General features: G+C 50.8%; 1 protein-coding gene across 1 annotated transcript in view; it reads right to left on the bottom strand.

Annotated features, from left to right (window-relative positions):
- ATP13A1 (ATPase 13A1) overlaps positions 1 to 12011 on the bottom strand; it is a 14967-nt gene extending 2956 nt beyond the window's left edge. Inside the window, exons 1-19 of the mRNA XM_026867524.1 lie at positions 11841 to 12011; positions 11026 to 11115; positions 10526 to 10716; positions 10106 to 10178; positions 9627 to 9782; positions 9425 to 9494; positions 8669 to 8775; positions 7911 to 8040; positions 7574 to 7629; positions 6152 to 6278; positions 5741 to 5878; positions 5142 to 5262; positions 4365 to 4522; positions 3413 to 3588; positions 2914 to 3024; positions 2269 to 2394; positions 1852 to 1960; positions 1127 to 1326; positions 398 to 577 (exon numbers count right to left, since the gene is read on the bottom strand). Of these exons, the coding sequence (XP_026723325.1) occupies positions 398 to 577; positions 1127 to 1326; positions 1852 to 1960; positions 2269 to 2394; positions 2914 to 3024; positions 3413 to 3588; positions 4365 to 4522; positions 5142 to 5262; positions 5741 to 5878; positions 6152 to 6278; positions 7574 to 7629; positions 7911 to 8040; positions 8669 to 8775; positions 9425 to 9494; positions 9627 to 9782; positions 10106 to 10178; positions 10526 to 10716; positions 11026 to 11115; positions 11841 to 11993 (2472 nt within the window). The 5' untranslated portion in view covers positions 11994 to 12011. The remainder of the gene's footprint in view (positions 1 to 397; positions 578 to 1126; positions 1327 to 1851; positions 1961 to 2268; positions 2395 to 2913; positions 3025 to 3412; positions 3589 to 4364; positions 4523 to 5141; positions 5263 to 5740; positions 5879 to 6151; positions 6279 to 7573; positions 7630 to 7910; positions 8041 to 8668; positions 8776 to 9424; positions 9495 to 9626; positions 9783 to 10105; positions 10179 to 10525; positions 10717 to 11025; positions 11116 to 11840) is intronic.
- Positions 12012 to 12017: the final 6 nt, after the last annotated feature.

Raw genomic sequence — 12017 nt, 5'->3', positions numbered from 1 at the left:
AGTCTGGAGAAGAGGAGGCTGAGGGGAGACCTCCTGGCCCTCGGCAACTCCCTGCCAGGAGGGGGCAGAGAGGGGGGATGAGTCTCTGGAGCCAAGGCCCCAGCGCCAGGCCCCGAGGGAATGGCCTCAAGCTGCCCAGGGCAGGGTCAGGCTGGCTCTGAGGAAGGATTTCTGTGCAGAAGGGGCTGTTGGGCGTTGGAATGGGCTGCCCAGGGCAGGGGGGGAGTCCCCGGGATCCCTGGGGGGGTTGGAGAGTCGGGGTGACCCAGCACTGAGGGATCTGGGGGAGTTGGGAAGGGTCAGGGTGAGGGTCATGGTGGCACTGGAGGAGCTTCAAGGGCTTTTCCAACCGAGAAGATTCTGGGATTCTGTGAATCCCATCCCAGTCCTCAAAAACCTGAGAAACACTGGGTTTGCGTTTCAGAACACCAGCCAAACTCAAGACAGAGGCACAGGCGTGAGCCCTGCGTGCAGACTCACCCACATCTGCGTGTTTCAGAGCCCCAACGTCGTTGGTCCCATCCCCACACATCAGCGTGACATAGCCCAGGCTCTTCAACGTGGTGATGACAAACTCCTGCACAAAGAAATGCGCCGTGAGAACTGGCAGCCGTCTGCGCTGCGGCTCGGCCAAGTGCTTCTCTTCTGCAGGAGCCTGCTGGCATCACCCCCAGACTCCAAAAGCTTCACCTGCGGGATTTGTTTTAGAGCCAGAAAAGGCCAATGGGCTTAGGACACTTTAGAGTAACAATGTGGCACATCCTGAGCTCTAGTTCTTGCTGCCTGCTGGCACGGGTATTGGAAGTGGCTACACCACTTTGTTGAAAACAGCTTTAGCATTAATTATGTGCTATTTTTTTTTCCAAGAAAGGGTGTTCAGACAGTGGAATAGGCTGCCCAGGGAGGGGGGAAACAATCCCCATCCCTGGAGGGGTTTAAGGGTCCTTGAGATGAGCTGTGGGGAGATGTGGGGTAGGGGAGAGCTTTGTAGAGTCAGGCTGAGGGTTGGACTCGATGATCTGGATGGGCTTTTCCAATCTGAATGATTCCGTGATTCTATAATTTCTACATGGCACCATGTGAGCCCTGGTAAAGACAGGGTTTATCAGCAGCTGAAATCTCTCACCTTCTGCTTCGGCACCACTCTGGCAAACACCTGGATGTGGGGAATGAGCTTCAGCAGCTGCTGCCTATTGGCAGCCTGTAGGTGAGAGAGCCCTTCCCCGGTCACGCACAGGTCGTAGCGCTGCGTCAGCTCTCGCAAGGAGGCTGGTGAGTCTGGCAGCACCACAGCGCCAGCGATCGACTGCCACTGCCAGCTGCAGCCTGCAAAGAGAAGCACGAGCTCAACACGAGCAGGGCCGAGGCACCTGGCTCTCTGCCACGCTCCCAAACACCCAACAGACCCTGTTCCCCGTGTCTGCAGCCCCTCAGCGCTACGGGCACGAGGCCCTCGGCTTCCCACAGCGATGTGCCCACCTCCTGTCTAGGGACAGTCTTTATGTGGATCCTCCCTCCTTCCCTGCAGCCAGCGACACGGCTCCCATTCCCTGGATGGGCTCTGAACCTGCACAGCCAGGAGGCCTTCAAGCTGCTGCTGGTTTTTTTTTTAATTTTAGTGCTCAGACAGCTTGATTTCGGAACAGAGGAATGCACAAAGCTTGCAAAGTGCTCCAAGCCCGAGAAGAGAGGGACACTGAACAGCGAGTTATCTAGGAAGTGAGCCATCCCCACTATCAGCACCAAGCAGCAGTGCTCAGAGCACGTGGCTAACTCTGATACAACACCCCAGCAGGGCTTCGGCTGTCAACCTCCACAACCCAGGAGAGTTTCCTGCAAGGGACTGCTCACCTTTGCTCACAGGAGGCTGCAGAATGAGGGTGTGCTCTCTCTGGAGGAAGTGCAGCTCCCGGGCCACGTGGCAGGCAGTGAGAGGACTGTCACCTGTTATCATCACTACCTGAGGAGAAAGCGAGAAGGGTCAAAAATCAGTTGTGGGGAGGCAAGAGGCACTTCACAGCACGTCTCTTTTACACTGAGAACAGTCCTGCCTGGCCTGGATGCCAGTGACATTCCCTGGGAGATGCAGCACCCTGCAGAAAGGCTTTTCTCTTTGGGTCAGGGCAAATCCCACCACAAAAATAACATCATATCCCCAAGGTCTCCCTGCTCCCACCACAGGGAAGCCTTTTCCCTCGCTCCACAAAAGCTCTCAGTGCAAAAACTCCCCACCCCAAGCACCACAGCAAGGCTGCTGCTGACTCTTACGTGGTGTGAAGCATTCTGGATCTCCCTGATGACAGATTTGGAGTCAGCTTTGAGAGGACAGGAAACCACAATAAATCCAACAAATTTAAGATCACACTCCAAAGCTTCACGCTTCATCTCTCGCACCTGCCAAAGCAAATCAGCACATGGAGTGTTACCTGCTGCTCTGTAGCAGCAATTCTGTTTTCCAGCAGGTGCTTCCTCACAATCAAAGCATCACCAGAAACACAACCGATGCTCCGAGATGCACAGAGCAATCCTGGACTGTCCCCAGCTGCTCCAGAGAAGTTTCTTTGGCACAAAGCTCCACAAAAGCAGCCCTGAAGACTTAAACGTGCCCATCCCCGTGTAAAACCAGGTTCACAGCTACAAAGTTCAGTGCTAATCCTCTTCAGTTGTTATAAGGAAAGAAATGACCCTGCTTTACGACAAGGAAACGTAAGTATTGAGCAGTAATGCACAGAAATCCAAGGCTGGGTGCACAATGCAGCAGCTGCGATCTTCCCAGAAGACCCAGATCATAAAAACAACACGACTACAGCAGCTTTGGGCAACCACATCCCAAAAGAGACCCCCCACTTCCCCAGCCCTGCTCTGTTTCCTTTGCCAGGAGCTCGATTTCAAGGCTTACGCTGACAGATGTACCTGCTGGTGAGTGAGGTGCCCCAGTTCTTTGTAGCCCAGGGCCAGCACTCTTGCCCCCTCGTGTGAAATTTCCGTGTGGACAGCATGATAGTTGCTTGGGCACTGAGACAACTAGAGGAGGTGCAGGGAAAAGCATTGTATTAACACAATTTCAAACACAATTCAGTAGCATATTTCACATGAATTATGCAGACAAGGGAAAAGAGGCACCTTTGGGAGGGTCCCTCACCATCACGGGCAAAAGGAGATTCCCCCAGATTTAGTCCTTGGATTTAGCAACAGGGCCAGGAGTGCGCATGGTGAGATCTTCAGATCTCACTGGGATTAGACTGAAACTCCCTCGTGGAGTTTGTTTCCAGGCCTGGGCTCACTGTCCCGTGTTGCAGGATGAAATCCCTACATCATTCAGGTTCCAGAGCGGGCAGGGACAAGCAGAGGAGCACAGGGATGAGCAGAGGGGCTAGAGAAGGCCCTTCCTCCCCTTGAGGGATGCGCTCACCATTTTGTGCAGCGTCTCTGGGGCCCCTTTCACAGCTGCAATGTAACAGAGATCAGTCGAGCCGATCTTCTCATACGACGCCAAGACAGACATTCTTTTCAGGGCACTGGCAAAATGAAAGCGCTGGTGAATTTTCAGTCCCTGAGTTTTAATACTTCTGGGGAAAACTTTCTCATCTGGAAACAAACAGATCAGGAAATCCTGAAAGGTTTCTCGGTATCAAAAGCGACATCCCGCCCTTCAGGTCCCAGAGGAACCCACAGGTCACCGAGATCGTATGAATTTCCTCTCTAGATACAAGCACACAAGCTAGAAATTCTCATGAACCAAGGGACACAACCGATTAAAACACTTCTGTGTGTTAGTGTGAACAGATACGCAGCAGGTTGAAGGTACATTTATAGGATATATTATCATCACAGGTAAAAATCCAGAAACAAACCCCACAACAGCGTGGGTTTCAGTGGGATATGTATGCAATATTTCTGGACAATTTCTACTGTAGTTACCTGTGTGTGTGAAAGACAAGAAAGCAGAGCAGAAAGCCTCTGGAGAGGCTGTTTAAAACCCACACTGTGATGCTTCCACTACCACGACCTGCACGAGTCACCCCCTGATTTTACTGTGCAATCAGAACCAGAAGGTGCCAACCGGAACGTGGCAGCTGCAGAACGCAGCACCCGCCATCCTGAGAACAGACTCAGCTCCTATTTGTCACCCCTCAAACGTGCAGGACAAGGATTTCCACTGCCCCAAATCAGTTCCTGAGATGACACCAGATGGAATTCAGTCCTTGCAGAAAGCTGGCAAGAGGCACAGGAAATCTCCACAGACTAGAGAATGTCACACTCAGAACTGACAAAACTGGTGTTATCACCATCACCCCCATCAAAAAAACCAAAAACTCCCCAGCTCAGGTATCAACCAGGGAGGAGCTGGAAACAAGTTTTACCTTTGGTCAGGGTCCAGTCCACAGCTGTCAGCATTGCCTTCTCCAGGGGGTCACCCACCAGCGTCCCGTCATCCACCTGCACAAGCGAGTGGCACGTGGCGATCGCTCGGTGCGTCTCTACAGGAATGTCAGACACGGGTGTCACTTCCTTCCCATCCCTGCAGCATAAAAAAGACTGCCCATGTTAACAGACCCGTTCGCATTATCTCAGACAAATTCTGGAATTTCTCCCCGCCAAAAATTCCTACTCTAATACAGTAAACAGAAGAGCTTCTCATGGTGAGATCAAAGCCACAGGAAATCTGGCCCCGTCTCAACTGCAAGCGGTGCCAAAGCCCGTTGCTTCTGCCAGTCCTCCAAAGCAAACTCAGTTCAAGCAGAACACTCGAGGTAGAGGCCTGAACTGACACATCTAACTAACTGTAGAATTGAAGGACTGGGATGTGTCTCTGTTGCAGCATCAAGCCTCCACGAGCAGTTTGTTATGGCAGCAGAACGAGAAGGCAGGACACTACTTCGAGGAGCAGCAGCAAAGATCTCAATTACACAAAAACCCTATGCAAGAACCCCCTTGGGACAATCGAATTCCCCAAGTCCTCAGCCCAGTCGTTGCTAGAGACCAACGACCCTCTCTCCTCCCATTTTTTTCACTCTCTGAATCCCTGATCATCTTTTCTTCCCCACTGGAACGGGATCGCCGTAGTGCCTGAGGGGTTCCTGCAGTGCCCGAAGCCCAGACCACAGCAAACCACATCACAAAAATCACCCGGGACCCACCTGAGCCCAGCTACTCCTCTCACGACAAGGTGGTCGCTGGTTAACGTGCCGGTTTTGTCAAAACAGCAAACTTGAACTTTGCCTGCAAAGGGGATGCGGAAGGGCTCCGTACAGTACACATCTGGAAGAGAGGGGAGGAAATTCTGTGAGTAATCAGCTACAATGAAGCCAGGACACGGTGCTCAGGGGCTTTAACCACAAAACAGGAGCTATCGACATGGTGCTCTGATAGTTAATGAACCTGAAACTCCTGAGTTTCTGGAGCATTTGATACCAGAACAGACACCAAGCAGCAGTGATGTAGTGCAATAGAGAAGTCACTGACCTCCCCAGTTCCTAAAGGAACCTGCTCAGCACAGAACACCAGGAGTGTTGAGCACACAGTTCCCTCCTACACTTGATTTAGGACCCACTTCAAAGCACACAACCCCCAAGTTCTTTGGGGTTTAACCCCCACACCCCCCCCTCACACACCAGCTCCAAACCCCACACTGTCACTGTGCAGCAACTGAGAACACTACAGAATTTTCACACTCATTTCCTCACAGTTCCAGGCACAAGAAACTAGTTCTAGTTTTGTGTTTAGGCTTAGTACTTACAGAGCTTGGCCAAAGCAATGAGGGAGGTGTTGACAGCCAGTGAGAGCTCGATGGGAAGTTCAGGTGGAACAACTGAAGTCAGTATTAAGGTACATTCCAGGAAGAGCTTGTAACGGTTCCTGCTGGGATCCTTCGTGCCTAGGAACGAGACAGAAGAGCTGTGTATCCCCTCATCCTTGGACTGCATGCCCCCCAGAACTAAGACGAGCACCCCAAAGAAGCTCACCTACCTAGGAAGGGCTGTGGGAGGGTTAGAAAAACATCCAGAATGCAGTGTGGGCCCCTACACTGAAACACCGGCGCAGCCCAACCCAGCTATTGTAACTCTCACAAATTACGTCAACTGTCCTTCCCACAAGCTTTGGTACAAGTCCTGTGTAGAGACCTGGAAGAGGCAAGAAGAAATCTCACCTTCGATCCAGACGTATGCTGCAGCAGCAATGGCAAAGACCAGCAGGAACAGGATGAAAATGAAGGTCTCTAAGTTATTGGCTGTCACTCTCTTCACCCCAAAGAGGATTGTACGTAGCAATTTCCCCTGAGAAGAACAGCCTTCAGTGCAAGAAGCTATCTCTGCAGCATGCAGCACTTTGTTAAAAATATGTAATCACAGAATCACAGAATTGTCTAGGTTGGAAAAGCCCTTGAAGCTCCTCCAGTGCCACCACGAACCTCACCCTGACCCTTCCCAACTCCCCCAGATCCCTCAGCGCTGGGTCACCCCGACTCTTCAAGCCCCCCAGGGATTCCAGGGACTCCCCTCCTGCCCTGGGCAGCCCATTCCAACGCCCAACAGCCCCTTCTGCACAGAAATCCTTCCTCAGAGCCAGCCTGACCCTGCCCTGGGCAGCTTGAGGCCATTCCCTCAGGGCCTGGCGCTGGGGCCTTGGCTCCAGAGACTCATCCCCCCTCTCTGCCCCCTCCTGGCAGGGAGTTGCCGAGGGCCAGGAGGTCTCCCCTCAGCCTCCTCTTCTCCAGACTGAACCCCCCCAGTTCCCCCAGCCGCTCCCCAGCAAACCTGTGCTCCAGACCCTGCCCCAGCTCCGTTGCCCTTCTCTGGCCACGCTTGAGTCACTCAATGGCCTTTTTGGGGTGAGGGGCCCAAAACTGAACCCACTCGTCGAGGGGCGGCCTCACCAGGGCCGAGCTCAGGGCTCAGATCCCTTCCCTGTCCCTGCTGGCCACTCTCTGATGCAAGCCAGGATGCCATTGGCCCTCTTGGCCACCTGGGCACACTGCTGGCTCATGCTCAGCCAGCTGTCAAATGCAGCAGTTTGTTAAAAATAAGCATGAAACCCAATTTTAAAATGGCACTTGTGTTTTGGTGCCAGAGCCTGAAAATTATTCCATCTTCTGTGATCTTCTTAATATGCATCAGCTTACAGTCACCCATAATTATCTGTTAAAAGGCCCAAACTAATTGCTAAGTCGCTTAAGTTGATTATTTCTTTGAAGCAGTCTTCAATTTGCAATTAAAAAAGCTCATGTTTACATCTCCAGTCTCTACAAACACCCTCAAATGTCCCTTTCCAACAATTATCTTTACAGCAACGGGGATAACCAGAAGCTGTAGCATGCACATCATGCAGGCAGCTGCAACAGGAACCCCAAATCCTGACTCAGGGCTCCTGCATCAAACATCAGGCTGCTTATATCACACCCGGAGAACAGACTAACCTCATTTATTCCTCCCTCTTCCAAACACACAAGTAGTTTTAACACCCTGATTTCTATTATCCCACGGCTGCACTTCCCAAGGATTTCCCTCCAGCGAAGTGCTGAGCAACACAACCAACACCAAGACAGAGGTGAGAAGTCACGTTCACACCTTACCTGGGAGGTGTTGAAGCCAGTTCTCAGAGCATACGCCACACACCCGTTATCCACAGCTGCAACAGGAGCAGGAATGAAGACAATAAGCTTACTGGAGATCTTTTACAGGCTTTTCACAGACAGAAAACACTTGAAGCTACATCCTCCCCTCACTTACAAGGGGACACAGTCAACTTTATTAGACTGCTGTGATATTCTATTAATCACAGTAAATCATCAGCAACAGGGCGAAGGCGAATTGACTCAACTAATCCTCCAAAAGTCACATCAGGCTGTTTAAAATAAACCCATGAGCACACAACACGCCCTCGCCGAGGGAATGCGTGCAGGTACCTACGTTTCAGTCCCGTGCTGGCTTTCTGGGGCGGGATGTGCTGCACCACTTTGGTTCCCCCAAAGATGATGTGTAACCGGGAGTCAGTCTGCATGTCCAAGACGTGCTCGGGACTGAGATCCTCCACGGGCTCCTGCGGGACAATGGCCAGGTCTCAGACTCCCACCTATCAACAAGTAACCTCCAAGTGTGCTGCTCTGTCCTTAGTCCATGAGATGCTCTCAGCTTCACTTCACCCACAGGTAGCCTGAACTGAATCTAGACCTCAACATGCCATTTGGCTCCTGATTGGCCTCAGTTCAGAGCCTGGTATCTGGGGAAATTCTGGTTTCGGGGGACTAGTTCACCCTTGGCACGCTGAATTCAGCGAGGGAGGCTCTGCAAGCATTACTTTATCATTTTTAAGTCATCCACTGGCACAAAAAAAAAGGAAGAGTCAGGCTTTTGAAGTGCTTTACACTTGTTCCTCCTCCCACCTCGACCCAGCCAGAGGAATCCAGACTGGGGAATGTGTAGGAGGGTGATGCCAGGCCCACACGGCGGAGTTCAGACCCAAAGGCTGGAGCCCTCGCCAGACAAAACAGACATTTCTGTTTCTCATTTACCAGAGACCATCAATCACCGAGAGGGAGCCGGTAACAGAGAGTCCAGGTTGTCCAGGCCAGTGTTCACACAAAGAAACTAATTTGCTGAAGTGCCTCCAATGTTTTTTACTTTTCCAGGTTGCACCAAAGGGACAGCAGAGGACATTTCACACACACCTTCATCTGTGGCACAGACTCTCCAGTCAGCATGGCTTCATCCACAATACACCTTCCACGTAACAGCAGCACATCACATGGCACTAGATTTTCATGAGGAGATCGGCCTGTAATTAATACATTAAACCTGAGAAGCTCCTCAAAGGCAGGAGTGACTATTCTGTGGCTATTTGTCTGGTATCCAGCTCTCCTTTAGTCTGGCTGAGGTACAGGAGATTCCTAAAGCTTCAAACCAACCGTGGGGTGCCAAGCCCAGCCCAGCATGTACCCACTCAGCACTGCTGAGAACCGAAAGGGTTTGAAGGTTATTAGGTCTCTACTGAGACCAGGAAAGTTTAAAATCAAGTCATTCAGTTCTTACTGCCATTCAGGCTTCAAAGACTGGCACCACATCCTGGCGTAATACAACCTTAAAAAAGAGAGCAGGGTCAAAAGAGGTATCTGCTCTTTCCCCTTCCATTCTAGGAAGATATTGTCAGGAGGAAGAGAACTCTTTGTCTTCATAATCTGAAGAATTTGAGGCCAATTTATCTAAGTATTTAGCTTTCCTCCAGACAGCTAGCAGGTCCAAGAGATCCAGCCCAAGGATTAATCTCTTGGACCCTTGAATTGTGACCAAGGCAAATCAAAGTCCTCAAAAGCACCCAACCAAGACCATGAGATTTTTACGTCTAATGCAATTCACTGCACAACTCAACGCACCGGAAGGAAACTGATTTTAAACAAGCTTTTGATTACAACCATCAAAGTCATTACCAATGGAAACGATATCCCCTGGAATAATCTCATCACTGGAAATGGGGCGCCACTTGCGGTTTCTGTAAACCTGTAGGGAAAAAAAAAACAAAACAACACTTTGAGAAAAGGATCAGAGGAAAAGGATGGGAAAAGGGAACAGCAGGTCAGCTAAAAGACAACTACATCAAAAACTTCATGCACAATCCTCTCTGGTTATTACCTGGATCATATATGGCTTGTTCCCCATTTTTCGAATCTCCGACATGTTCCTCATTTGCTGCTGGACCAGAGAAGCTTCAAACGCGACCAACATGGAGAGGGTGAAAATACTGTAATACCAGTATTCATCCAGGCACCACAAACCCACACAGAACACCTGTGGGGAGAACATGACAGCAACGTTATTCTCATCTCCTTTGGAAGACAAAAGCTTCATTCTAGGAATTATGGGGTTTTTAAGCTAGCTTGGTACACGTTTAATTGTAGGAAGCCAGAAAAACAGAAAATCACAGTAAGTTTTTAGAGAGAGGCAAGGTCACTCCCAGAAGTAAAATCAATATTACAGTGTAAGAACATCACCTACTCCTGATTTCAGAAAGCCACCAACTGTTTTGTGGCTCTCAAGCCAGGACTGTAAGAAAATCTGTAATTTTTTAACAGGGAGAAGTATTTACAGCTCTTCTGCTTTGTTCATTTTACCTGAAAGACAAAGAACGGAGCCGTAGCTCTTTCTTTAAAGAGTTCCAAGAATTCTGGTACCACCATCTCAGCCCTGGGAAAGAAATGAGTCCTTATGAACCTCAACATTCCAGATTCTCAGCAAAAGCCCAACCGAAGAGCCACCTGCAGCCTCTGGTGTCAGACCAGGCTGTACCCCAGAACATCCACACACTCTCTCCCTCTTTTCAATCCCAGTTAATTTGTTATATGCAATTAATTTCCATCTGTAGCCCACCCTGGAGAAAATCCCCTTGGTCCAATACTGTTCCCTGTCTTTAAGTGAATTTGAAGCAAGTGCCAGGAGTAACTGAAACATAAAAAACAGGACTAGGACTGTGGTTCAACACTGTTGTTCCTGACACACTTTGGCAAAGGGAGATCTGCACCTGGAAAACTTACTTGTTTGTACCATATTTCTTCTCAGCTGCTCGGATATCTTTGTCCTCCTGATAGCCTCTGGCATTCTGGTAGTAACAAAGGGGATGTTCCACAGGAAAAGCTACAGGAAGAAACTGTTTCTTGCCGTCTATCTCATACGAGTATTTGATTTTCTGAAACTCAAAGGAAAGAGCCTCCTGCCCATCTTCACCCTGCAGAGAAGGGGATAAAAAGCAACCAACTGAACACAAGCCAAAGGCTTCAATCCACACATAATCCTGCCTGAAGAAGGAAAGAAACCCCAATCTCTTATGTGTCTAGTTATTGTATGATTCTGCTTGTGGCATACGCCCCAGGAAACACTGTGCCATCTTTAACATCGCCATTTTCCACCAACCACAGCTGATTTTTCTTTAATTCTTTAAGTTAAAAGTTAATAAACTACGGGCTGAGAGCACGATGTGGCAGCTCCCTGGCACGGGACAAAATGCCAGTTCTGCTCCCGACAGCTGTATCCTTACCTGGTCTCTGTGGAGTGGCACTAATTCTACTGATCCGTTATTTGGGGTTGGCACAACTTTAGCCAATGTGGCTTTCTTAGGACAAGGTTCCTGAAACACAGACAAGACACACTAAGTAACGCGGATCACAGACCCTGAATTTCAACAAGTTGGGAGGAATCCTTGCTGGATCGCTCTAAAACATGTGGAAGGTGTGGCCAGGTGCTTTTGTGGCACCGTTGTGAGAATCAAAGACATTCCAATTATCACAATCCATCCTCAAAATCCTACTCTGCCAAAGAAGGAATATTCAGTATTTCACTTGCAGTTCAGCCATATATAGCTGCCAGTAAGACACAGTTACAACAGCCACTGCAAAAATGACAACTGGCCGGTCCATCATCAAAAGACAAATGATCAACGCTAACAAAGGCAGTCGGACCCCACTCTGAACTCATCCCAGGCTGCCTCCCCACAGCCACATTGCTGGGCTTCCCCTCAGGGCTGGGGCCTACCGAACACACACACCTTCCTTCCCCCCTGCCAGTACGCAGCCACTGCCCAAGCCCAGCTAAAGGGCGACACGTTTTCCCGCAAAGCGTCTCCTCACGGCCCTCACCCTCTCCCTCATCGCGCCTGCAAAGTTTCCTGGCGTGGCTGCTGTGGCTCTGCCACGTCGCATGAAACACCCACACCCAGGAAACCGAACGCCCCCAAGCTTTCACACGACAGGAGCCCGCAGGGATCAGCAGGAGCCTTCCCGCGCTGCTCGGGTGCAGCCCCGGAGGCCTCTCCAGCGCGGCCGGCTCTGCGGTACCGGCAGCCCCGGGACTCACCCGGACGCAGGTGAGGGCGCAGTGAGCGTGCACGGACCACAGCCCCGAGAGCGCCGTCAGCAGATGGACGACACCGATGGCGACGAGAGCCAACAACGCGGCCTCGGGGGGCGCGGGGCCCGGGCCCGGTCTCGGGCCTTCATCCTCCGTCATTGTCGTCGTCGTTGCCGCCGCCGC

This window comes from Athene cunicularia, unplaced genomic scaffold, assembly GCF_003259725.1.
Source record: "Athene cunicularia isolate RWA unplaced genomic scaffold, athCun1 SCF_7, whole genome shotgun sequence".
Classification (NCBI taxonomy): domain Eukaryota; kingdom Metazoa; phylum Chordata; class Aves; order Strigiformes; family Strigidae; genus Athene; species Athene cunicularia.
Note: the sequence above shows the minus strand (reverse complement) of the source record. Positions and strands in the feature narration are given on the sequence as shown.